General features: G+C 44.6%; 1 protein-coding gene and 1 pseudogene across 1 annotated transcript; one reads left to right on the top strand and one right to left on the bottom strand.

Moving 5' to 3' along the window:
* Nucleotides 1-9,603: 9,603 nt before the first annotated feature.
* Nucleotides 9,604-22,607, bottom strand: slc38a6 (solute carrier family 38 member 6). The gene is made up of 16 exons (XM_014210728.2): nucleotides 22,242-22,607; nucleotides 20,752-20,882; nucleotides 20,525-20,598; nucleotides 20,137-20,189; nucleotides 19,896-19,935; nucleotides 17,318-17,396; nucleotides 15,175-15,260; nucleotides 15,022-15,080; nucleotides 14,873-14,938; nucleotides 14,308-14,364; nucleotides 13,485-13,564; nucleotides 12,751-12,851; nucleotides 12,369-12,493; nucleotides 12,007-12,151; nucleotides 11,672-11,766; nucleotides 9,604-11,463 (listed from the first exon to the last, which is right to left on the bottom strand). The coding sequence occupies exons 1-16, from the start codon at nucleotides 22,332-22,334 to the stop codon at nucleotides 11,380-11,382; spliced, it is 1,368 nt and encodes a 455-aa protein (XP_014066203.1). The 5' UTR covers nucleotides 22,335-22,607; the 3' UTR covers nucleotides 9,604-11,379.
* A 1,202-nt stretch (nucleotides 22,608-23,809) lies between these two features.
* On the top strand, nucleotides 23,810-26,875 carry LOC106610919 (tRNA (guanine(37)-N1)-methyltransferase-like; annotated as a pseudogene).
* The last annotated feature ends 16 nt before the right edge of the window (nucleotides 26,876-26,891 follow it).

The raw sequence follows: 26,891 nt of genomic DNA, 5'->3' as shown, positions 1-26,891 counted from the left end.
AATGAGAATGAAAGATCTATAACTGACCATTTCTATGTGAATTTGGTTGGGTCTCACAAAAAGTTACTTAATAATGTAGCTTTAATAATTAATAAACAAATTTGTTATCAAGAAAAAGAAACTCATTGGTAGGTCTACTTTTAATTGTTACTTCTGTGAACTTTCATTATCCTACTTAAATGTGGGTTTTTGGTAACAGAATGACGACACCCTTGGCAATAAAAAAAACTGAGGATGGATTACTCCACAAAACTAACCTAAATGACAGTGACAAGAAGGAGCATGTACAGAATGAAAATATTAGAAAATATGCATCCTGTTTGCAATAAGGCACTAAAATAAGAATGCAAAAAATGTGGCAAAAAATTAACTTTTGTCCTGAATAGCCTACAAAGCGTTATGTTTGGGGCAAATTCAAAACAACAACACATCACTGAGTACCAGGAGTGTAAATTGGGTATGTCAGAGTATGGCAGTCACCATACACTAGCTCAACACCAACAATTTAAAATAGGCTACTAAAATCATTCCAATCCCAATTTAATAAGGCAATTGCAGTTTAGCGGGATTAGAGGCTGGCTTTAGGACCACGTGGGTGGCAAAGAGCTGACTGGCAGGCTTCAATACGTTCAAAAAGTATGCAGACCCCTTGACTTTTTCCACATTTTGTTATGTTACAGCCTTATTCTAAAATTGATTAAATAAATAAAAAATCCTCATCAATCTACACAATACCCCATAATGACAAAGTGAAAACAGGTTTTTAGAAATTAAGCCATGAGATCGAAGGAATTGTCCGTAGCGCTCCAGGACAGGATTGTGTCAGGGCACAGACCTGGGGAAGGGTACCAAAACATTTCTGCAGCATTGAAGGTCCCCAAGAACACAGTGGCCTCCATCATTCTTAAATGGAAGAACTTTGGAACCACCAAGACTCTTCCTAGAGCTGGCTGCATGGCCAAACTGAGCAATCAGGGAGAAGGGCCTTGGTCAGGGAGGTGGCTAAGAACCCGATGGTCACAGAGCTCCTAAAGGACTCAGACCATGAGAAACAAGATTCTCTGGTCTGATGAAACCAAGACTGAATTCTTTGGCCTGAAAGCCAATCATCATGACTGGAGGAAACCTGGCACCATCCCTACGGTGAAGCATGGTGGTGGCAGCATCATGCTGTGGGGAAGTTTTTCAGCGGCAGGGACTGGGAGACTGGTCAGGATCGAGGGAAAGATGAACGGAGCAAAGTATAGAGAAATCCTTGATGAAAACCTGCTCCAGAGCGCTCAGGACCTCAGAGCGCTTAGGACAAAGACCCTAATCAAACATTTCTGGAGAGACCTGAAAATATTTTGGGGGGACAGCAGTGGCTTCTTCCGTGGTGTCCTCCCATGAACACCATTATTCTTTAGTGTTTTATGTATTGTGGACTCTTCAACCGAGATGTTAGCATCTTCCAGAGATTTCATTAAGTCTTTAGCTAACACGCTAGGATTCTTCTTAACCTCATTTAGCATTCTGCGCTGTGCTCTTGCAGTCATCTTTGCAGGACGGTCACTCCTAGGGAGAGTAGCAACAGTGCTGAAATTTCTCAATTTATAGACAATTTGTCTTACCGTGGACTTTCTTTTAGAGATACTTTTGTAACCCTTTCCAGCTTTATGCAAGGCAACAATTCTTAATCCTTAATTTTATGAGATCTCTTCGTCGAGGCATGGTTCACTTTAGGCAATGCTTCTTGTGAATAGCAAACTCACATTTGATGAGTGTTTTTTATGGGGTAGGGCAGCTCTAACCAAAATCTCCAATCTCGTCTCATTGATTTGGCTCCAGGTTAGTTGACTCGACTCCAATTAGCTTTTGGAGAAGTCATTAGCCTAGGGGTTCACATTTTTTTCAACCTACACTGTGAATGTTTAAATGATGTATTCAATATAGACAATAAAAATACAATAATTTGTGTTATTAGTTTAAGCACACTGAGTTTGTCCGTTGTTGTGACTTAGATGAAGATCATGTCAAATTTATGCAGAAATCCTGTGTTGAAGTAACAATATTTATTACAACAACAGGGCAGGCAATGGTCAAAACCAGGAGGGTGAGAAAAGAGAGACTGTGGAAAAGCAGGAGCTGAGAAACAAAACGCTGGTTGACTTAACAAACAAGACAAACTGGCACAGACAGACTGAAAACACAGGTATAAATACAGAGGGGATAAGTGGGGAAGATGGGCAACACCTGGATGGGGGTGGACACAAACACAAGAACAGGTGAAACAGATCAGGGCATGACATTTACCCCCCACCCCCTCTAGGGATGCCACCTGGCATCCTACCTGGACGCATTCCTGGTTGAGCGGGGTGTCGGCATTGGAATTCCGAGATGAGGCCAGAATGTCCCTAGCGGAGACATAGCACCTCTCCTCCGGGCCATAACCCTCGCAGTTAACCAGGTACTGGAATCTGCCCCGAGGTCGAATCTTCAGGAGACGTCTCACCCTGTACGCCGTTTGGCCGTCCATGAGACGGGGGAGAGGGGTGGGCCTGGAAACAGGAGACAAAGGGCTGTGAGACATGGGTTTAGATCTAGACACATGAAAAGTAGGACGTATACGGAGGTACGGGGCAACAGAGGACAAACAGCAGAGGGGATATTGATTTTGGAGCAGGGGGAAAGGTCTCGGCTTCCGGGGGAGTAGCTTCCGGGCTATAGCGGTGTGTCAGCGCAACCGGCTTAACTTCCTTGGGTACCAGTCGGTGTTTTGGAGGTGAAGTGGCCCGGGCCTTACAGAACCCCTCCCGGAGGTCCTGATACTCCGTGGGAATGGCGGAGAGGTTCAGGGAAATTTCCAAGCCCCCAGGAAGACATCCCGGGGCAGGCAGATCTGATTTCAGGCAATGGGCATGGCAGAATGGGATCCAGCCCACGATGGCACCAGTAGACCAGTCAATCGAGGGATTGTGTCGCTGGAGCCAAGAGAATCCCAATACCACAGGCCTCAATTAGCAGGAATTGGATGGTCCCGTTGTGGTTCCCCGACACTCGTAGGTTGATGGGGGTGGTATGGTGGGTGACCCGGCCTAGAGCGCCTGTCCAATGCTCTAACATCCATGGGAATGGAGAGGGGTTGAGTAGTGATGACCAGCTCGGACGCCAGGGTAACATCCATAAGACTCATATCGGCCCTCGAGTCAATGAGTATCTAGAGAGACTTGGACTGGTCGCCCCACAGCAGGGTGGCATGGAGAGGGGAGCGAGTAGAAGAAGAAGCAAAATTATCCTTAAGAAAATTATCCTCCGGTGTCCTACCAATGAGCTAGGTCTCTTAAAGGGACAAGTAGACACATAATGACAGTAGTACCGCAATACAGACGATTCTGAGTGTTAAGTCTGCATATGCGTTTGCCTGGAGACAGCCAAGCCCTGCTGAGCTGCATCAGCTAGGGAAGAGACAAATCGGCAGGCTTCGGAGGCTCTTGGAGGAACTCGGGTAAGCTTGGATCCTCTCGGAGACGAAGTCGCCGGAGAATTCCGGAGTTCATCAGATGCAAGGTGGGATCCTTGAGTGAGCGATTGGGACCACAATCAGACCTCGTCTCCCTCCTACGTTCCCGTAGCCGCCGATCGATCCTAATGGTTAAAGCGATGAGTGAGTCGAGATCCATTAGTAGTTCCCGGGCTGCAAGCTCGTCCTTTACTTCCTCCGATAATCCGTGCAGGAACGTGTCGAACAGCGCTTCCTGGTTCCAGGCACTCTCCGCTGCTAGCGTGCGGAAATCCACCGCATAGTCTGCCACACTGAGGGAGTCCTGCCGAAGCTGGAGTAACTTCCGGGCAGCCTCTCTCCCGGACACCGGAGCCTCAAAAACCCTTCTCACCTCCGTCATGAATACCTCCAGACTGAGGCAGACGGCGGATTGTTGCTCCCACACCGCTGTGGCCCAGGCGAGTGCCCTCCCGGACATAATAATGTGTAATAATGTACACTATCTTTGAATGGTCCGAGGGGAACGTAGAAGGCTGCAGCTCAAAAACGAGGGAGCACTGGGAGAGAAAGGCCCGGCAGGTTCTGAAATCTCCATCGTAGCGCTCCGGGGGAAATAAGCGGGTTTCTGGGAAACCAGGGTGACGGCGCTGCTACCAGCCGGGTTACTGAGGGGCTGGGAGGTTACCATCGTGGTAGGCTGCCTGGTAAGCAACCCATGGAATTGCTCCCGCTAAGCGTCCAATGCTAGGTCATGATGTCCAGCCACATCCTGGAACCCTTCCATCAGACCACGAAGCAACTCCTCGTGTCTACCAATGAGGGCTCCTTGGGAGGAGATGGCGTTGCGGAGCTGGTCTAAGTCTGCTGGGTCAGTCATGGCCAGTTCGTACTATCACGTTTCAGGTAAGACCCAAGTGCAGACTGTGTTGAAGTAATAATGTGTATTACAACAACAGGGCATGCAAACGACAGGTCAAGGCAGGCAGGGGTCGGTAATCCGGAGTAGGAGCAAAGGCACCAGATGGCATGCAGGCTCAGGGTCAGGCAGAGTGGTCAGGCAGGCGGACTCAGAGTCAGGACAGGCAATGGTCAAAACCAGGAGTGCGAGAAAAGAGAGACTGGGGAAAAGCGTGACAGTATGTAAATGTGATATTTCAGTGTTTTATGTTTAATACATTTTCTAAAATGTCTAAAAACCAGTTTTTGCTTCGTCATTATGGGTTATTGTATGTAGATTGATGAGGTAAAATAACTATTTAATTAATTTTAGAATAAGGCTGTAATGTAACAAAATGTGGAAAAAGTCAAGGGGTCTGAATACTTTCCGAATGCACTGCATTTGTCAGTCTGGCTGAGAGCACTAAAGGTATGGCTGACGCACACTGGCGTAGCACCTCCCCGCAGCCCCCAAAAGTTTGGGTTCCCTGGAGGTCGGGCCCCCCGGTTTGCATATGAATACCTCATAAACCAAGATTTGTATTTTTTTATGACAGGAAATTAGCTTTAAAACTGCAAAATGTTCTCTCAGCCTCATGCTAAAATGTGTAGAATAACAGGAAATTAGCTTAGGGATTCTTGAAAGTTTGGACAATCATCGTCCAGCTGGGAAACTACATTTTTATAGTTGATTCTTTTCAAATTTGCTGCATTATTTGAGCTTAAAATTAACATTTTGGGAATTTTATAATGGAAAAGATTGGAATTTTCTAAATACCTTGATTCCTAAAAGATGTTTCAGGGGATTTGGTCAACTCCATCAGATTTGTCTAAAATCCTAAATGAATCAGGTATAAGAAGGGTCAGCTATACCCCTTATTCATGTCCACATTACATGTAGTGTTTATTTAAAAAAATCAAAAGTAGAGAACTTTACAGACCATGAGTGGTCTTACTCATGGTCCGTAAAGTTCTCTACTTTTGATTAAAAAAAATAAACAAACAATATTGGAATCACCATGGTCACAAGCCTAAACTGTCAACTCAATCTGCCTGATTGATTAAAATAGAAAATTAATTTTGGTTCAAATATGTTTCATTTAATAAGGTTTTAGAGTCATAAAGAAACTGAAGAAAAATGACATTTTTGTCTTACTTCAACTCCTTCAGATTGCTGAAAGATCTGACAGAATGGTGGTTTTTATTGGGGATTTTCAAATGAATAATTTTCCATATTTTACAAATGTTTGTATTGTACTTTCATTTTGAGGCAAAAATATGTCTGTTTTGAGTATGTTGTCAACCCCTGTCAGTGGCTTGTCAACTCCATGTCTGATGCCTAACCCCCTTGAGATTTTTTTTTAGCAATCACTGTTCTGCAACATATGCTTAAACAATTGAAGTATTTCCTGTGTTAGACCCAAGGGATCATGTTTGCTTTATAAATGTTGTTTAATGTCCTAAATCTAAAAAATACATGCCAAAATATTAACATAATTAGCCCTGGGCCATTTAATAGTGCTATAAAACGAAACAAAAATAAGTTTGGAGATTTGTATTACATATTTGAATAATCTAATGTTAGAATTAAACAATCAAGGCCTTTAAACAGTTGTTGGACAATAATTGTACAGATGTAATGCCTTTATGGTGTCTGATGGAGTTGACATAACACCAGTTAGTTGCATTTTATGAAAAATGAGGTTGTTCCTTCACATTGTGTGATAGCTGATACTTTGGTCTATCAAAATATATATTTCAAATGTTGTTAATATTAAGACATATTTGTTGAAAAAAAGTTGAGATTGTCCCATCTTTCAAGAATCCCTGAGCTCTAAAACAGCAACATTTTCTCTCAGATTCATTGTAAAATAGCATGACATTTCTCAGACCTTGCAGGCCCGAGAAATTGCATTATGCCACTGCTGACGCATCTGCACTGAATAGTGCAGAGGTGAAAGTTAGGTAACGTCGGCTGTTTAACTTGACATGAAACTACAGTTTTTAATCTCGGTTCTGAGCTAGTGTCTACCAGCTAATTGCTGTATGGCATGTGTTTGTTGAATTTTAAGTCACTGAGGTGACTGAAGCTACAGCAGCCAAGTTGATAATGGCTGGAGTAAATTTAGCTTATTTTTGCTGTTCTTCAAATTGCATTACCCTAGGTTTAGGTGAAATGACGCCACTGCTGAGTACCACTCTTTTCAAGTATGGTGGTGGCAGCATGATGCATCATGTTATGGGTATGCTTGTCATCAGCAAGGAGAAGGGAGTTTTTTGGGGGATAAAAAGAAACAGAATAGAGCTAAGCACAGGCAAAATACTAGAGGAAAACCTGGTTCAGTCTGCTTTCCATCAGACACTGGGAGACAAATTCACCTTTCAGCAGGATAATAACCTAAAACACAAGGCCACATATACAGTGGAGTTGCTTACCAAGACTATCATTGAATATTCCTGCGTGGCTTAGTTACAGTTATCGGCTTGAAAATCTATGGCAAGACTTGAAATGGCTGTCTTGCAATGATCAACAACCAACTTGAAGAATTTTTTTAATAATAATGGGCAAATATTGTACAATCCAGGTGTGCAAAGCTCTTAGAGACTTACCCAAAAAAGACTCCCAGCTGTAGTAACTGCCAAAGGAGATTCTAACATGTATTGACTCAGGGGGTTGAATACTTATCTAATCAAGAATGCATTCACTTAAAAACAATTAACATTTTCTTCCACTTTGACATTAGTATTTTGTGTAGATCGTTGACAAAAAATGACAGTTAAATCCATGTTAATCCCACTTTATAAGAAAATGTGGAAGTCTAAAAAATATAGACTCTTAGCTTTCATTTGACACCCAATTTGATATGCTGCTATGAACTTCACATGTTGGTGTGCATGGGTCTTTTTACATGGAAATGCCCTATTATGACTGGAGTGGTGTGAATGAGGGGACATCTGTGGACTTAAAAGAGTCCTCAGAGTGAGGAATGTCCTTAGTTTGACGTGAAAAGCATGGTTACTGATATACCATGTAAATCGATTGGGGTTGAAGATGGTCTGGGGGGATGGAGAGAAGCAAGGAGGAGGGGTTAGAGGCAGCAGGATGACACAGTGGTTACGAAAACACAATCTGTGGTGACACTGTCAAATTACATTATGTAGAGATCTATTATAGTATTTACAAGTAGATTCAGACTGTTCTCATGTCTGCGTGACATTCCACAACCATAATGTTAGAATAATGAAAACTCACACCGCCACTAGGAGAAAGTAAAATATCAGAAAGTATTACAATACTTCTTCTCAGTGCTGACTTTGAATAGGTTGTAAAGGTGAACAGTAAGCAGATGTCTTACAGGACTTAGATCTCCTACAGTGCCAGATGTAGTAGAGCTGGCACTGTAACCAAGCCACTGTAGTGAGCCTATAGTGACCTCTCCTCATCTGCTGTAGGAATGACCAGGAAATGTGGCACTCAAGCAGAGGTTCTGCTCTCCCTCATGACCACGCTCTCAGTGCCAACCACTGATCATCCTGGCTACTACCACACACCCTGTTACACCAGGACTACCTAAGGAAACCTGGACTGTCTGACCATGTGTCTGGCCAGGACCTGTCTCTTCCTACTGGGAGGACTACAGGACATTATACTGTGTCCCTGTGGGTTTACTCTGTATCTTTAATCAGTTCTGAGAATAGGAATACATTGAACTGGAATTCTTAAGACTTTTGAATATATTTATTTAAAATGTGCATGCACACACACACACAGAAGGGTCAGAGTAGGGACATGGAATAATAATTGGTGGTGGTACCTTGCATCCCGATCTCCAACAGAAGAAAGAAAATGAAAAAATAAAACCGACAGCTCAAAGAAATTATGGGGCAACAGAGGTTTAATTTAAGCCCAGTGTTCCCTCCTCCCCACTCAATCTCTCCTCCGTTAAGTCCATTAAGCAAAACAAAAACACTGGGGACACATGCCTCAACCCTCCATTAAAACATCTCTGGTCTGCATGAACATACAGCTCAAACTCATGAAAAAGCTTGGAGAAAACTGCTGCATTTGGTTACATCTCTCTACCAAAGTCTACGTATACAAAGCACACAATGTCAACAAGCAGTGGTAGAGGTGGAGTAGAGGCTGCTGTGAGCTTGGTCAAACACTAGATGGTGCTTCTGTTCAGTGATTGGCAACTTACTCTATACTGGTTCCTTTGGGAACATAAGACATGGCCATCAGTGTAGTGATGTTCCTGATTATCACCATTTCTGTGAAAACCTGTGTGCTGACCAACAGACAACAGTGGTGACAGATAGCTATGATCTGTACAACTCATCTGTTACTGTTTAACAAGCCTGTGTTTCTGCTGCAAAGCGTTACAGAGAAGCCTCTCTTTGCAACCAAAGTCGTCAGACAAGCAGACAAAGGATTACTTTTCTGTTTGATCAGTTCACTGTGGAAATATATCTGTGTAGTTATGGGGCAGATGAGGGTGTAGCGTCTATGAAAAGATCTCAATTGCATACTCCTCACTTCCTTCTCAAAACCCATTGGATGAGAAAGCCAGAGGTCCCGCCCTTCTTACCTTCACCAATGAGTTGAAGAGGCGGTAAGGCATATGCAATCGAGATTCTCCCCTTGGTTTCTATAAAGCGAAACTAGGAGATTCTTCCTCTGGGGTGTAAAGCCTGTCATAGGAAAGACACTGGACTCCTCACTGCTGAGGTAGACCAGAACTAAACCACATGTGAGCCAAACTAGCAAATCTCTACCAGAATACTCCAGCAATGACACACCATGTCCTCCCTCCCCTGACGATAGCAGATCTCCCATATTATTTTTTAATAGTCAGTAAACTGTCTCCCTGGATTAGGGAGCCTCCTAACCCCTGGTTGGGGGTGTGAGGAGTGGGCGGACTCCTGCTAGGCCTGGGGACCAGAGTACTTCATTCCTCAGATTAGAAGCAGCAGTGCAGCGGCCAGAGGTTCCAGAGAGACAATCTAAACAGCATCATGATTGGAAACGTACTGGGCATTTTGCTTTCATTAGTTACAGACCCCAAGCGCTACACTGCAGAGATTGTCCCAACGTCAATACAATGCATGCAAATACATGGGAGTGATTATTATTCCACAGTAAAGGAGATCACAGCAGTACTCAATTAAAATTCCAAAGTCAATTATACAAATCAATGTTTCCCTTTTATTTTACATTTATTGTATCATGTAATACAACAGCTGATAAACCATGATAAGCATTTTAATGTTTTAAAACCAGGTCGATGTAAGACACAGTAGGATAACTTTTCTACGATTGATACCGGAGGTGCGGTCAAGGTGTGTATAGTATATTCACTCAACACATCAGAGCAACATTAAGTAACTGAAAATGACATTGTCAGAGAGACCACGTAAACTACTAATAATTTATTTTACACAGCACTTTCATTTACAAACAAGAATCTCAGTCTCTGAATGCAAAAACTAATTTAGGGATCTGGCAGGTCATGTCTTCCACAGTGATGCTACTAGTGATGTAGAGTTAAAAAGGTCCAGGGGTGTCATGCACCCATCACTTTAGAGGGGGCAAAGTACATGAGGATATGCCTATTTTTCTGCATTGGTTATGTAAGCATACCTCTTTACCTGGTGTCATTTACCTGTTGTCGATTGTCATTTTGATGAGTGTGTCATTCTGACTGTTGTATATCACATCTCGATATGCTGCACTAACATGCCTAGGATATTACACCAGTATATGGGATCATATAGGCACATATCATGATCATTATCATAAGGTGCCAGATTACATTTAAACCAAGTATTTATCTATGTCTTGAGCTGTCTGTATCCTCCTGACTAGTGGTGCTTTTTTTTTAAGAAACTAAATATGCTTCTCTGACAAAATCTGGGTAAAAGATTGAAAGGAATGTGAGTCTTATTCAGTACATTTAGAAATTGCTTGCTTTTCTAAAGTCTAGCAACCTTGCCAGCAGGCATTCCAGCCAAGATGGTTAGATAAGATACTCTAATTTGACTGATAACTAGCTCCCAAGCAAATTCAGGCTGTGGTTGGTAGATTGGGAACCTATCTAGCTTGCTAGTTTAAGCTAACTTCATAAAATTGTTAAGTGGCTAGTATTACAGTAGAAACAAAATATTTATTCAACAAGGAGGCTACATAGCTTGTCAAATTAATTTATTAACAAACCATCTGCAAGTCCTACCCATCACTGGCTCTATACTTTGTTCCATGGTTCACCTTGGAAGGAACCATTTACTAGGGAGAATTGGGGGGCCTCTTTGCCTGGTCCACTCAGTGTGCCCCCTCTGTCAAATACTGCTGACAGATCTTTAAAAAAAGAATTAAGATAAAACATGGGCTTAAAAATTAAGTTGTCATTAACTTAACATCTGAAAAATTTGACAGATCTGAGGGGAAACATGTGCCCCCTATGAGCATGACGCCTCTGTTTTCTGGTAATTGGTCGATCTTCAGCATGGTCAGCCCCAATAAAAGAGCTTGGCTCTCCAAAGCATTATGAATGAGCATTATGAACGATTTCTTAATCTTGTCAATAATGAGGGAGTTTAAAAGCAGTTTAAAAATAACAGTATGAATAGAATAACTTCACCGACTCCGATACATCATCCCACATTCAAGTAGTATTGTCAAGTGTACACATTGTCCATAAGTAAAAAAGGCAACTCTGAAGCGCCATAGCTAAAAGGTACAGTTCACATAAAAACAGTACTGATTGTATTGGGGTGTTGGGCAGTCAAATGCTTTCAGAGTCTGGGTGAAGTGATGCAGTGATCTTGAGGTCATGCCACTGTGTTGTGGTCATACAGTCTTTTGTGGTCATAGTGTTATGTTGTGCTGCCTAATAGTATTTCTTTGGCATAATTCTCCCTTTAGGCTCTATGGAGCAGAGCTGTGGGTAGTTCTGTGGTCCTGTTCAGGGGTTCTGTGCCCAGGTGACCACGATGACACACAGACTGAGCAGTCCCACAAACAGGCCGAAGATCAGCAGACATACAGCCTGGGGGGGTGACATCATCTTAGTATTAAAGTATATACAACCCCAGGTAGTCAATCATTACATTGCCAGATGATATTGTAGAATAACTATGAATGGATGGCTGTATAAATTCAATAGTGGTGTTGTTTTCTTGAGTTTCCAGCCATGACAAATTTCTATTTTCTAAACAACTCCAGTATGAGGATGCATTTGGGAAGTGTACACTTACCCCGACAGACTCCAGAGACTTGAGTGGCTGGTTGCTGAGCCGGAGGTAGAAGATACCCGGGAACACAAACAACAGGCAGGTCGACGTGGTCGAGCCTGGAGGATGCAGAGACACAGGCGGTAAAACATCTCAGAACATACACAATATACTTAACACCCAAATCAAACAACAGATTAAAAGACAGTCACCCTAAACATGAGAACATTAACCAACCATTTGAAACCCATTTAGCTGATAAGGTTCTAACGTATGAATGCAAATGGTACAATAATAATCCTACCCCCCCCCCCCCCCTTCAAAGAAAACCCCATTAGTTAAAATGACTAAACACCTACCCACAACCCCGAACACATTCCTGATGTCAGGGACGAGGATGGCCAGCAGCATCACCATAGTCAGGATCAGGAGAGTAGAGAAGATATGATACACCCAGGAGAGAGGCCTATCTCCACAAAACAGCACTGACATTGCCTTCCGGGCCTTTAGGACAGACAGCACAGGTTTAGAGCAGTCATACAACTGGACTCATTAAAATATGGTACTGTGATTGGAGGAAAGTCAGAACTTTCGATGGGACAGACATGTACATTTTTGGTCATTTAGCAGACAGAATGCCCCAACTACTCATATGGAAGTATGAGAGTGTAAGCAGACAAGTAGGCGCAGAGCAGTAGTCTAAGAGGGGTACAGTACTTACAGGGAAATGGATGAGGGGTACAGTAAGCAGCACAGCCAGCAGGATGGCCAGACGCACAGCCATCACCAAAACATCACGCGGTAGGTACGTGTCGTAGCTTAGCAAGAGCTCCGAGTCCACGTGGCCTGTCAAAGATATAGCAGAGCTCGTCCTAATATTTCTTAATTCCATTACTTTTTAGATGTGTGTATTGTTAGATATTACTGCTAGGAACACAAGCATTGTGCAACACCCGCAATAATATCTGCTAAATATGTGTATGGAACCAATAACATTTGATTTGAGTGAAGGACTGGTCCAACATTTTGGAAGGAGGGGGAGACACCATGGATTTAATAGTTTCAACCAGCTCTCTCTCTGTGAGGTGTCACTGTCCGCTTACTGTAGAAGGTGAGGTAGCCGAACAAAGCAGAGACCAGGTAGAGCAGGAAGCTCAGAGAGATGCTAACATTCGTCACATTCTGCATCCTCTTCTTACTGGGCCTAAACACACATCAGGAGACGGATTTATTATTTCAGGATACATACATTTAAAAAGGCCCCACAATACATACATGATAACTGCAGAGGCCATTATCATTTCCATAGCAATATGCTGTGAAAGTAAACAGGAAATGACTGCCCACTCAGCCTTGTAGTTTTTCGGAATGCTCTTCAATAGACAGAAACATAGCACAATGGTATTCAAGAGCAAAACTTTCATAAAATGCATCTGGTTGAAGTAAATTCAACAAACAAATATATATAAAATTCTATTTGTTTGATGAATTTACTTCTACCAGATGCATTTTATGAAAGTTTTTATGAAAGAGATAGATTAGATAGATTAGATAGATAGATGCATTTTCATGAATATGACTATATAATTGTAAAGCCAGTTAAAAAAAGCATGGGAGATGATACGCAAGTAAAGTGGACGTCACTTTCACATCCTATTTGTCCAGAAATATATACATTTAGTGAGGAAGGATGAGGATAAACGGCGGCTGAGGTTATTATGCTTGATTAACAACAAGACAGAGTGACCCCATGCAGGCCGAGGGTTGTAGTAAGGACATCAAATACACAGGTATGTACAGTATGATGTGTATGGGATGTGTCAGGCAGGGTACTGACCGGTCCATCTCACTGTAGATGGGCAACACGGCAGTGTGGCAGAGGAAGGAGAAAGCCAGGGTGGGGATGGTGTAAGCACTCTGAAACACACAATCATTCACCACACTGCCGTCATTTAGGCCTTAGCAGTTTATACGGTAACCCGGGGAGGGGGAGCGGTTTATACGGTAACCCGGGGAGGGGGAGCGGTTTATACGGTAACCCGGGGAGGGGGGAGCGGTTTATACGGTAACCCGGGGAGGGGGGGAGCGGTTTATACGGTAACCCGGGAGGGGGGAGCGGTTTATACGGTAACCCGGGGAGGGGGGAGCGGTTTATACGGTAACCCGGGAGGGGGAGCGGTTTATACGGTAACCCGGGGAGGGGGGAGCGGTTTATACGGTAACCCGGGGAGGGGGGAGCGGTTTATACGGTAACCCGGGGAGGGGGGAGCGGTTTATACGGTAACCCGGGGAGGGGGAGCGGTTTATACGGTAACCCGGGGAGGGGGAGCGGCAGTGTGTGTGCGGATCTAGTAGTTGGAGTAATAATAGTCATTACCAACAAAACTGAAGTGTGGTAATGTCACACACGTGGTATTCCATACACTGCACAACCCTGCACTCTTAATGATTGGGAAATCTCACCAGTGACCAACTAAGAACTAGAGACAGACGGTGCCATTTACTGAAGCGCTAAAAGATCCATAAGACTGTTTCTGCAATTGTAATCATTGTACTGCACTACTTATTGCAGCTTACCAATTATTATATAGCTTCTGTGTGTTTTATGGATTACATATCCAGGGTTGATGGAGACAACTTTTCAACCAATGCAGACATACCTTACTGGAGATGACAAAGAGTTTGGGTGTACATTCTGATTCCGAGGAATTGGATATCTGGAAAAATGTTATGAACAGAGAAAATGCAGCAAAGTTAAAGCTATTCCCTTCTTTTTTTTCTTAAACGAGACCAGTTGTAAAAGGTGGCTGAACATGTGAGCGTTGTTGGGGTAGATTAAATTCCAGTCATGGCTGTGGAGAAATGTAAATAGCAGCCATTTAAAAATGGACCCAAAGCCGTGACTGTGTACAAGGAAGCAATAGTGCTGCGCTTATATCCAACAAGGTCAAAGGTCACTTCCTTGCACTGGCGAGGTCATAGGTACTTCCTCCCCTCCAGGACTGGCACCAATCACAGTGCAGTGTTCCCTGGTCTTCGTCATACATAACTAGCTCAGTCAGCCACCAAAGCCTCCCATTCAGAAACTCAATCTCCAGGATTGTATCCTATGGCCTAATCCTATGGCCCTGAACCAGGCCTGCAGTAAAGCTCACAGCCTTCAGGTCAATGTGACCAACAGTATTTGGTGTGTGTGGCCAGGGCAGTTTGCATTGTGGTTGTTACCTGGTTGATGCTCAGGGTCACATTGCTTGGGAGGGGGCAAGGGATGGCCGATTTCTTGACCACAACCTGGGAAGGAGGCAACAGGTCAGGTGGATTATGGAGGAAAAGAAACAAGTCCTTTACAAGCATAAGATTTGAACTGAACTCACCACAACTGTAAAGAAGAGAATGAAGAGGAATGCAAGGCTACTGGTGTAGCCCAAGAAACCTAGAGGGTGGAAGGAGAGAGATGGTGATATACACGGCCATCAAAGATTCAGGGGCAAGAGCGCCAGATGACGAGGCCAAACAAGGCCACTCACCAATCTTGGGCAGCAGAGCCAGAGGTAGAACCACACACACCGTCACCAGAATCAGCAACGTTTTGCCATCTTCATACCAGGCCCCCCTACAGAGAGATGGTCAGAGAGGATGAAGGGAGAGAGGGAAAGAGAATATTTTCTGTTTTCATAGATGAGTTGATATCTTCAGACCCCCCCCAGTTTATGATGAAGACACAAATGAGGAATCTCCCTCTCCCCTGGACCCCTCCAAAAAAACAAAAAAAAGGGTCTCCATTTCATGCTCAAATACAGCGAGACAGTCTCCTCATGTGGTATAAATTAAAGGCTTTAACTCTCACAAACCATAACAATTATGTAATTCACATGCAAACGTTCTGTCGCTCTGTCAGATGGGGCCAGATTTCAATCGCTGTTTTTTTTTTCTGAGGGAAAATAATATTTTCCTTTGCTGAGTGATAGCCTTGGGAGGTTTATTCAGAGGGCGGGTGGTGGGAGAGCGAGGGGGGGAGGGTGAAAGGGTGACGCGTGGAAGGCATGCTGGCTCCGCTGGGGTCGATCGGGATGGGGGTAAGCGGTGGCTCTGGCTGCTGTGTGTTGGGAGGGAAGGAAAGTGACGCAGTGTGGGGTCATGGGGGACTGGCTTCAGGGCTGTTTATGGGGCTCCCAGTATCAGCAGCACCTGCTCTGACCACAACACCAAGTGACTCGTTTGGCAGTTTCACAGCTCCTGGGTTACCATAGTGGCCCAAAGTTTTGTCTCTGTCTGCACGGGGTGGACATTCCTTAACAGGATGCCATGTAAACAACCACTCTGACCCAAACGCCTGTCTCAGCTCAAACCTAAACCCTTCCCTAGGACAATCAGGTTACACTACTGTTCAGTTCAGAACCTTTCCTCTGCTTCTACCCACACTGCTGCTGACAAAGGGAAGCCCATATCGCCACTGGCTCTCTGGAGGATATGGAACAACCCTGGTTAGTTTACTCAATGGAGGGGGGGGGGGGGTTGTTGAAATGCCCGTGAAATGTGGTATAACAAGCTGCAGGATGGGACCGAGTTTTGACTAGCTCTGCCAATGAGTCCATCTCCACCAAGTATTGGAGATTAGCATAAATCTGGTCAATGCAGCAGAAACCTATCCCAGCTGTCCATGACTGTGCCTGGCTTCGTCAGTGGCCTTTAACAAGGGCCCATTGACTTACCGTAGGCAGTACATAAATCACTACAGACACGACTCGAAGGCTCCAAAATAGACTACAACTGACTGCCTTTCACTCTGGGATACCAAGATAAATGAGGCTGCAAAGGGGAAATGCTTTTTAATATAAATCAACTGGAGTATTTAGCATTTAATGGGCTTCAATATGAGTGTGTTAACATCCCAAAGCCACTCATCAACAGCGCTGTTTTGTTTCCCTCAGCACGGCCATAATTAAAATGGCAAAATTGATATCCCGTTGTATCGCTCTGATTCCAGGGAACATATGCAAGAGATTTGGGGCGAGGGAGTGCCTCTAATACAAAGCAGCTGTGAGGGGAAGAGTCAGATGTTGACGGACTGGGCCAAGACCAGCCACAGCTATCGCTCAGCTCAGTGTGGCTGGTAATAAAGTGAATGTAACTTCTTTCTAGGCCTTGGACTTCTCTGTGGGCTGTTCTCGGGAGGTAGGGAGGGGAAGGGGTACGTCTTCCAGGCAGCCAGGCCCAAATGACGGCCAGGACACTGGTGAAGTCTGAGGAACGGTTCTCAGTCAGGCAGAGGAACAGTTCCTCCAATGCTGCTCCACGTTACACAACACCACTGAGGCTTTCCTCCAAGCCCTGCTAGACAGTATTGTGGTTTGGTGACATATTTCCTCCACATTCTTCATGTGATCTTAGCTGAATCTGATGCCTGGCTAGGTATGAGTAGTTAATTCCAGGTTTAGCTGCCTTGTGGTTAGAATTCTCTTCGTCTTATGTCAGTTATTTGATCCAAATCTGCTCTAAATGGCATTTTACCTGTGTCAGTCAGGTCATGTGATTAATGCACCATATGGACAGAAATAACTGTTAGTGATAAGGCAGCTAAACCACAGGAGGAATGTCTTGGTAACTAGTCTCTTGTTTGAACAAGAGGTCTACTCATTTGAATTGAAAATGCAGGAAGTGTATGCATACCCAGAGGTCTCTGGGCTCAGGAAGCTGGCGATGGCTGCAGGAAGCTCTGTTTTCAAGATGAACATGTATGACGACATGGCTGGGGAGGAATATCAACAGAGACGTTCATTAGAGAGAGTTACAACCACATTGTTCACACGCAAGAGCAAATAATAAAATATGCTGTTCCAACCAAACACAGGTCAGACAAAGGTTTAGAATATTAGTCCACATCTCTCCAAGCTGACAGAGGTGGGGCAGCAGACTCCAGGGATCACCCAGCTAAGCATAAATTGCAGACACTATGCAGATGTTTCCACTGCAGAAGCCCTGTCAGGGCGGCCAGAATGGAGAGGGAAGGAATACTAACAATAATGATCCCTGACACTAATCCAGGTATTTCTCCTCCTCCCTCCTGCTTCCTAGGAAACAGGAAATCGTATGAGTCTCATAAGCCCCCACCCAAACTCTTCTGACAGCCAATCAGAGGCCAGACTTTAGGTCACTTCCTGTGGGTCAGACTTCCCACCCCTAATATGAGAGAGCGGGGCAAAGGGACAGAGGGAGCAAATGACATGAGGTGAGAAGTGTTTAGGTCAGGGTAAGTGAGAGAGTGTTAGTCAGTTGCTATGGTTAAGGGAGGCAGCGTTATGGGGATTAGGTTGGGGAATGAGGGAGGGCCAGCTGCCTGGACCAGACTGCCCTGGGGCTGGACTTCCTGTCTCCTTTAAACTAAACTGTACCCTTATCCCTACTGATCCACTAATTGTTTTCATTAGAAAACTCTTCCAACACTACTGCCCACACAGACAGACACACGCGCAGATACTCATTGGGCGCCTATCATGGACTCGCACAGATGAAATGAACACTGTGCCTTTAACAGTGTATTTTCTCATAGGATTTGAGGTAACCCCAGCATCACATGCCAACTTGTCTCTGCCCTGGCCTTAATGAAGTGCAGTTACAGTGTTGGCATGCTTTACTATGGGGGTGCCAGGAATCTCCATTCCTCAGACATAATAACTCAGTGGTAATAGCCCAGTGGTATTATAGCCCAGTGGTATTCCTTGCTCACACATTCTCTCTGAGCTCAGTTCACAGACACTATGGTAAACACAGTACACCTAGTCTGGAGTTTAGTCTGACGTCTGGCATATGGACCACAGAACCCCGACCTTCCTTATGACCAGGCATAAAATACATTCACGGGTCCATATAGACTTTGACATGGGGAACATGATGAAACATGATGGAATTGTTTAGATTCATGCAGTCATTTACGGTAAGTAGACAACGTCTTCCACAAGCCAGACACATTGGTAGTGGGGAATATACTTACATCTCTAAACATAAGGCCATGAGCATAAAAATAATATTGATTAAATCAAAAGCTGTTGAAATATGGTCTTCATCAACAAAAAAAGGAGAATTGGTGTACTGTGTATGTACAGTATGTATCCTGTAGACAGTGGGAAGGTGTATTCAGCACCAGACAGAGGCACTTTCATTAAGCTAGTGGGCGGGGGCCTGTGATAGCCCAAGGCCAGTGGTTCCCAACCCTTTCAGTTACTGTACCACCAACTGAATTTTACTCTGCCTGAAGTACCCCTGAAGTACCCCCTCATGTGCATTTTACCAGTAGGCCTATGATCTCATGAGACTTCTCAAGTACCCCCTGTGGATAGGCCAAGTACCCCTAGTTGGGAGCCATTGCCCTAGGCCATGTAGTAATTAAGGTCGATAGGCCCATCAGCTTTTGGCAGGGTAGATAAGTGTTTTACCCAGAGTGAGCTAATTGCACCCCTTATAAAAGGACGGACAGGGGGGCATGGCAGTGCATAGGCCCTCTCTCAAGGACTGCCCCATGCTGGGACAACCACAAACATTTCAAAGGGCACTGCAATAATAATCCACTCAGCCCTGCTGCTAATGACTGGGTAAGAGAGAGCACCTCGGCTCCCATCTGTGTGAGAAGTAGGGCTGAGGAAGGGAGGGGGAGGTAGGAGTGGGGGCTCCCCATTAGGTCTCATCACTAAGGGGTGGGACTATGAGGGTCACCATCTGAGACCAATTAGTGTGTTTCAGCCCCATATGGAATGGGCCAGAGGGGACAGTACCTTGAGGTTAAAGGTTATCAGGGACTCGGGCCAATGGCCACACCAGGAAGGGTTGTGGTGCAGGGCCCTTTGGTTTCCAGCAGGAGGCCCAGTAAGACTGCAGTAAACACGAGTCAAATGAGCAGTTTATTTACTATTATTTCATTTGACCTTTATTTAACTAGGCAAGTCAGTTAAGAACAAATTCGTATTTACAATGACTGTCATTGACGCCTCTTGCACTGAGATGCCGTGCCTTAGACCGCTGCCAGGGGTTGAACCCGGGGCCTCATACAGTTACAGGAAACATATCCAGCTTGACACCCTCCTCACTCCCGCCAGTGACACATCTGATACTGTGACATCATTGAGGCTAAACAGAGCCAGGTCTGCCTCACCGTAAGATGTTACTTCTCAATGGTGCTACTTCATTTCAAATGTTACAACTGCAGGATGCAGAATTGAGGAACTTAAGAGCAAAGAAACAAAGCTGACCTTACCTCCAATGTTTTGGATGAGAATAGTGACTCCAACAAGAACCTACAAAATTTAAAAGGGTGTTACTTGAATGATAGATTATTTCCTACACAGGTACAAAAGTGAAATATCAGGGATCATAACGTTCCATAAATGTGTAGTACTGTACTAGGCATACAAGTCAAGCTTCATGTCTTACTTCCTCCTTGATGGAAACAGTGAATAATATTTATTTGTGACTTATGATTTGTTATTCGGACTCACTTTGCCTGGCTTCTGCAAGGCTCTGCCTCCTAGGTCTTCATATGAGGTGATACCTATGGGAGACAGATAAACACATCAATCCACTATAAACAAACATACTGTACATTCTCTACAGTTCACACCTAATCTGGAACAGGAACTATATGGAAGTGTACTATAATTCTAATTCCCATTGACATCGAAACCAACTCTCAGGAGACAATACTGGTAGTAACCTACTCAAGACGATTGAATTAGAGGTGTGCCATCACCTGACTCATCATGTGGGTTTATTTTAGCTTGACGAAGAGATCAGATGGAATGAGCTAGATTGACATTATTACACCGTCAGCCTAATCATGCTCTATCATACAGACACAGATGACATGAGCTCTGAAGGCCAGCTCACCTGTATGATCACACAGCTTCAGTAGGAGGTGTATAGAGTAAGCTGCCAGACTGGACACTAGCAGCAAGAGGATACTGCAGACATGGTGGACATGGAGCCACATTCACATCACAGTGACATACATAGAGATACAGTTGTAGAGCTTGTATGGGAAAGCTGAGCACACAAAGGATTTAAGAGGCAGCTCAATTCTTTCTTAAAAATATGCCTGGATGTGTTCTACTCACCAAAAGCCCACTATGCCTGTGTTGGCCATAGTATAGGCCAGGCCCAGGATGCCACTGCCCATGATGGCATTCATCAGGTTGAAGACCGAGGAGGTAAAGGAGGCCCCTTTAGCCCTTGGCTCCTCTGCTCTCTGGAGAGGTAGCGGAAGAGTGAGGGGGGGGGGCATAAGGAGAGCTCAGTCAATCACAAATCAATATACAACTGACTACACAATAGCTTACTTTTACTTGAAAGCACAATTTCTGATACAAAACAATCAAGAAAGGGACACACGGACTGACTCTACTACTTAGAGGAAACCCTTCTGAGATGTAATGGTGATGAGGATCACTGTACTATAATGAAATGTAGGATGTGGGAATGGAATGAGGGATGAGTGGATTTGAGCCATAGCCTGCAGGACAGCTGCCTGAGCTGGGTATATTAAGGGTGATGCCTGGCTCGGCTTGGCCTCTCTATTCGGGAATACCCTGGAGAGATCCAGCCACAACCCTGGTGTCAGTGTCACAGCAAACAGGACTACGAGTCTGGATTAACATACACGTTTTTGGATCTGATATAGCCAAGGTTACAGCAGTGGACAGGAAGTGCACTATAATTACATCAAATCAAATGTTATTGGTCACATGTGTTTAGCAGATGTTATTGCGGGTGTAGCGAATAGCTGTGTTTCTAGCTCCGACAGTAAAGTAATACCTGACAATTTCACAACATACAACACACACAAATCATAGTAAAGGAATGGGAGTAAGAAAATATTAATATTTGGACAAGCAATGTCAGAGCGGCATATACTAAGATACAGTAGAATACAGAATACATTATATACATACGAGATGAGTAATGCAAAATATGAACACATTAAAAAGTGACTAGAGGGCTAAACATGGAGGCGATATGGGAACTTGCAGAGAAGCTCTTTCGGTGCCATAGTAAAACCTCTGAGGTGCTCCAATTCCCGTGTAGGTTCATTTGTTTCACAGCCATCAATCACCATAATGAGTAACCAGTCCAATCAATCATTTTAAAGACCAGTGTTTCAATGCTTGACCTTATTAGGGGCCATTATTTTCTTTGTCATGACCTCTAAGGTTCACTTTACAGTGGGATGTGTGAAAATGCCAAAGTAATATGTAGCCTACTAGTCACTACCTGCTGGCTCAATAATAACTTTTAACAAATCATTCTAATGGGATGCGTACAGTTCCTCCCTGGGGTCAAATCATTGTGAAATGTGGACTTTGCAATGCCAAACAGCCTGAGATGAGAATGTGCATGATTTACAAAGTGCTGAGGGAGACAATGCAAGTGAACTAAAGTGTCATGTGAGATAGAATTGTACAGATTGAGCATGTGACTCATGTTCACTAGCTGGGTCCTGCCTTCTATTTGACCGTTTCACTTTCTAATGTAATATAGACTCCCTACTAGAGACCAGTTGTAGTAGGCTAGATTGGGATTGTAAACCGGTTGCTGAGTGCTTACTTACATTTCCCAGGAGAGGGTTGGTCTCGCTGCCCATGTCCTCCGCAGCGGCCCAATGGTCAGAATGGACGGTGGTGCCTTCTCCATTGATAATCATGTCTCCAGGTGACTTACCCACGAGCAAGGCGTTAGTAGAATGTTACTTACAACAACCAATACAATAGATACCTCATCTGTGCAGTTTGTGGTGCCTGTTGACGGCAAACGCTTCCTTTAATTTAACCAACAAAATATGCTCCACTATGAGAAACGTTCTAGCTGTGTCTGCAATTTCTCACAGTTGATTTGAGGTGGTCATATGACATGAAAACGCTTCCGCTTGTATTCGTCGCCTTTATAGGTCGCACAACATTTCTATCAAATCAGAGATCGACAGTTCCATTTGACGAATCATGTGGCTGCAAACAAGTCCACTAATGATGACATAGCCATGTGCGCGCTATGCAGAGCCGATGTTGAGGTGATGAATGCGTTTCAATGTTTACGTTTGTACTGAATAAAGTAATCTTTCCATGCAATATCAAAGTAATCGTTCAGTGTTGTGTGTCAATTATGCGTTTTATATTTGACATATATTGTCTGTTAGTTTTTAATTTTCCTAATGTAGATGCTTAGGACAGGTAATATTTCAAAGAGACCTCTTCTACGATTTGTCATTGCAGGATTATTCCTAGAATATTCTCACTACTACAAATTTAAAACAGCTTGCAATCCCGCTATCGATACCGGACCCAGTGTTCTGCGGTCCCGAGCATCAACTTGTTCTGTGAGTGTTCCCGAATCAGATGCCTGTGCAGCAACAATACAGAGCGATGGAGCCCAGCTTATGCACAGCTCCTCCAGAGGTCCGAGGTATGACTTGTTTGGATAAAGAAGCCTTTGCCCAGATAGTTGTTGTCCCAGCCCTGCGTGTGACAAAATAAGTCCTGAATAAATTGGTAAAGAGCCCGAAAGAAATAGCCCTCCAGCGCCCAGGCATGCGAAGAGTTGTGGCGGTCAGAAGGCAGCGATAATGACAGGCTCTTGCTGCTGGACCCTGCCAGTGTCTCCTCACCCAACTCATTCAGCGACGCCGAGGCGTTGCGGTCATTTGGAGTACCTCAAGAGCTACAGCGCAACAAGCTACGGCTGACCTATGATAACCTGAAGAGTGAGGAGGTTCTGCGCACTCTGCTTCCAGAGGGACTGGATGTCACTCAGGGTTTAGTCAAGTGGGTCACATTGCACATATGAACCTGCGGGAGCACCAGCTGCCCTACAGAAATCTCATAGGTGAGAGTGCCACAAACATACTGTACTGTTCTGCATCACAATATAAGTAGTACTATCTGTCAGAAGACAGACACAGGCATGGGTATCAGAGATGCTGTTGACAGGTCATTGTGTATTTTACAAGTGATGCTTTCTTCAATCCCTGACCACCCTCCAAAGATTGTGTTTCCTGAGTGGTCAATTAGCTACCGATGAAATACATTAAGTGCGTGTGTGAGGGAAAACAATAGTGCTGATTCATTTTGTTTTACTGGCATGATGCTGTCTGCTGTTGCGAATCAATTTCCAGGCCAAGTCATAATGGATAAGAACCCTGGGGTGACCTGTGTGGTCAATAAGACCAACACCATCGACTCCACCTACCGCTTCTTCAAGATGGAGGTGATGGTTGGAGAGGAAAATATGGTGACCAAAGTCCTATGAAATTGTGATTTTGATGAAACATAGTTTGTCATGAAATCAGAGGCATGTGCATTGCATTCATTCCTTATCTTCACGCTCCCTCTGCTATAGGTGCGTGAGAACGGTGACATGAGTTTGATTTCTCCTGTGTGTATTGGAACTGTCATGGGGTTCACCTAGGGGTCATGATAAGGGCTGTACCACATGTTTAATGTATTATAATAATTGATTATGCCTATGTTGTATTAATAGAAGGGGAGGGGTTATAAGACCCCTCCCTCCTTACATTTATAGGGTCCTAGACTACAGATTAACAATATATACTGCTCCAAAAAATAAAGGGAACACTTAAACAACACATCCTAGATCTGAATGAAAGAAATAATCTTATTAAATACTTTTTTCTTTACATAGTTGAATGTGCTGACAACAAAATCACACAAAAATAATCAATGGAAATCCAATTTATCAACCCATGGAGGTCTGGATTTGGAGTCACACTCAAAATTAAAGTGGAAAACCACACTACAGGCTGATCCAACTTTGATGTAATGTCCTTAAAACAAGTCAAAATGAGGCTCAGTAGTGTGTGTGGCCTCCACGTGCCTGTATGACCTCCCTACAATGCCTGGGCATGCTCCTGATGAGGTGGCGGATGGTCTCCTGAGGGATCTCCTCCCAGACCTGGACTAAAGCATCCGCCAACTCCTGGACAGTCTGTGGTGCAACGTGGCGTTGGTGGATGGAGCGAGACATGATGTCCCAGATGTGCTCAATTGGATTCAGGTCTGGTGAACGGGCGAGCCAGTCCATAGCATCAATGCCTTCCTCTTGCAGGAACTGCTGACACACTCCAGCCACATGAGGTCTAGCATTGTCTTGCATTAGGAGGAACCCAGGGCCAACCGCACCAGCATATGGTCTCACAAGGGGTCTGAGGATCTCATCTCGGTACCTAATGGCAGGCAGGCTACCTCTGGCGAGCACATGGAGGGCTGTGCGGCCCCACAAAGAAATTCCACCCCACACCATGACTGACCCACTGCCAAACCGGTCATGCTGGAGGATGTTGCAGGCAGCAGAACATTCTCCACGGCGTCTCCAGACTCTGTCACGTCTGTCACGTGCTCGGTGTGAACCTGCTTTCATCTGTGAAGAACACAGGGCGCCAGTGGCGAATTTGCCAATCTTGGTGTATTCTGGCAAATGCCAAACGTCCTGCACGGTGTTGGGCTGTAAGCACAACCCCCACCTGTGGACGTCGGGCCCTCATACCACCCTCATGGAGTCTGTTTCTGACCGTTTGAGCAGACACATGCACATTTGTGGCCTGCTGGAGGTCATTTTGCAGGGCTCTGGCAGTGCTTCTCCTGCTCCTCCTTGCACAAAGGCGGGGGTAGCGGTCCTGCTGCTGGGTTGTTGCCCTCCTACGGCCTCCTCCACGTCTCCTGATGTACTGGCCTGTCTCCTGGTAGCGCCTCCATGCTCTGGACACTACGCTGACAGACATAGCAAACCCTCTTGCCACAGCTCGCATTGATGTGCCATCCTGGATGAGCTGCACTACCTGAGCCACTTGTGTGGGTTGTAGACTCCGTCTCATGCTACCACTAGAGTGAAAGCACCGCCAGCATTCAAAAGTGACCAAAACATCAGCCAGGAAGCATAGGAACTGAGAAGTGGTCTGTGGTCCCCACCTGCAGAACCACTCCTTTATTGGGGGTGTCTTGCTAATTGCCTATAATTTCCACCTGTTGTCTATTCCATTTGCACAACAGCATGTGAAATTTGTCAATCAGTGTTGCTTCCTAAGTGGACAGTTTGATTTCACAGAAGTGTGATTGACTTGGAGTTACATTGTGTTGTTTAAGTGTTCCCTTTATTTTTTTGAGCAGTGTATATATTCATTATAAAGGTTTAATATTGTTCCACAGTCTTTTATAATCTCTGCCTCTTATAAAGAAACTGTCTGAGACATGTGTGACTGTGAAGACAGAACTCTGCAGGGGAGTGAAAGAGGTAAGAGACTAGTCAGATATTCCAGTATAAATCAACTTGGACATTTACTGCTAAGCTTTTAGATAACACTAAAACTCTTGTTTAGCTATGTAGCCATGGGTTTGGTCTCATGAGAAGACGGTAATGACGTAGGCAGTGACATCACTAAGATATATGACTGTAGGCATGATAAAACTTGGACCCTTTTCTATTTTGCAGAACTTACTTGGAAACATGCGTGCTATGTTCCTGTTGCCAACTTCTGTCTGCAATTGCATTAAAGGTTTTTGAATGATTTAATTAAAGATTGTCAGAATGCTAATTTCACCAATGAGCCAATGATTGACAAGGAACGAACCCCAACAGAACCCTCGTTTTAGCACGAAGCATGAGCGTGTGGTGGCTCTTCTAAAACGCGGTGACACTGTGCTGGATGTGTTCGCTGGTGTGGGTCTCTTTGTCATCCCCGCTGCACTATGTTGGCCAATGACCTCAAACCTGAGTCCCACCGCTGGCTGCAGCACAACTGTAAGCTGAACAAGGTGGAGCATAAGGTCGCAACCTTTAACCTGGACGGCAGGGCCTTCATCCAGGGGCCACTGAAGCAGAAGCTGCCTGCCCTGCGGAAGGGGACAGCCAGTGTACATGTGATGTGAAACTGCCGCAGGTGCACTGCTATGGGTTCTCTAAGGAGTACGACCGTCAGAGAGACATGGTGGAAAGGGCCTCAGCCAGCCTGGGGTTATCCCAAGAGGGGCCGTGCTCTGTGCATCTGGTGAGGAATGTGGCACCCAACAAGGAGATGATGTGTGTGACCTTCACCATCCCCAAAGAGGTGCTCTTCAGCAGTAAGAACACACACAGGCAGGTGAGCTTTCATTCACACAGTACTCAAACATGCATGATTCATTCACTCTGAAAGACTGAAAATACAAATACTCTTTCTCCTCTCCTCAGAAACCATAGAAGAACCAGCGCCAAA

Source organism: Salmo salar, chromosome ssa09 (assembly GCF_905237065.1).
Source record: "Salmo salar chromosome ssa09, Ssal_v3.1, whole genome shotgun sequence".
Taxonomy (NCBI): domain Eukaryota; kingdom Metazoa; phylum Chordata; class Actinopteri; order Salmoniformes; family Salmonidae; genus Salmo; species Salmo salar.
The sequence above is the reverse complement of the archived record's forward strand: the minus strand, read 5'-3'. Positions and strand labels throughout refer to the sequence as shown.

What these genes read in the sequence shown, in the direction of transcription:
- slc38a6 (XM_014210728.2), bottom strand. Translation starts at nt 22,334, where the DNA reads ATGATTATCAATGGAGAAGGCACCACCGTCCATTCTGACCATTGGGCC. An exon ending in CCAACCCTCTCCTGGGAAAT is followed by an intron (nt 20,883 to 22,241) that starts GTAAGTAAGCAC and finishes CTACCTCTCCAG; the next exon opens with AGAGCAGAGGAGCCAAGGGC. An exon ending in TACCCCTCATCCATTTCCCT is followed by an intron (nt 12,152 to 12,368) that starts GTAAGTACTGTA and finishes TCTGTCCTAAAG; the next exon opens with GCCCGGAAGGCAATGTCAGT.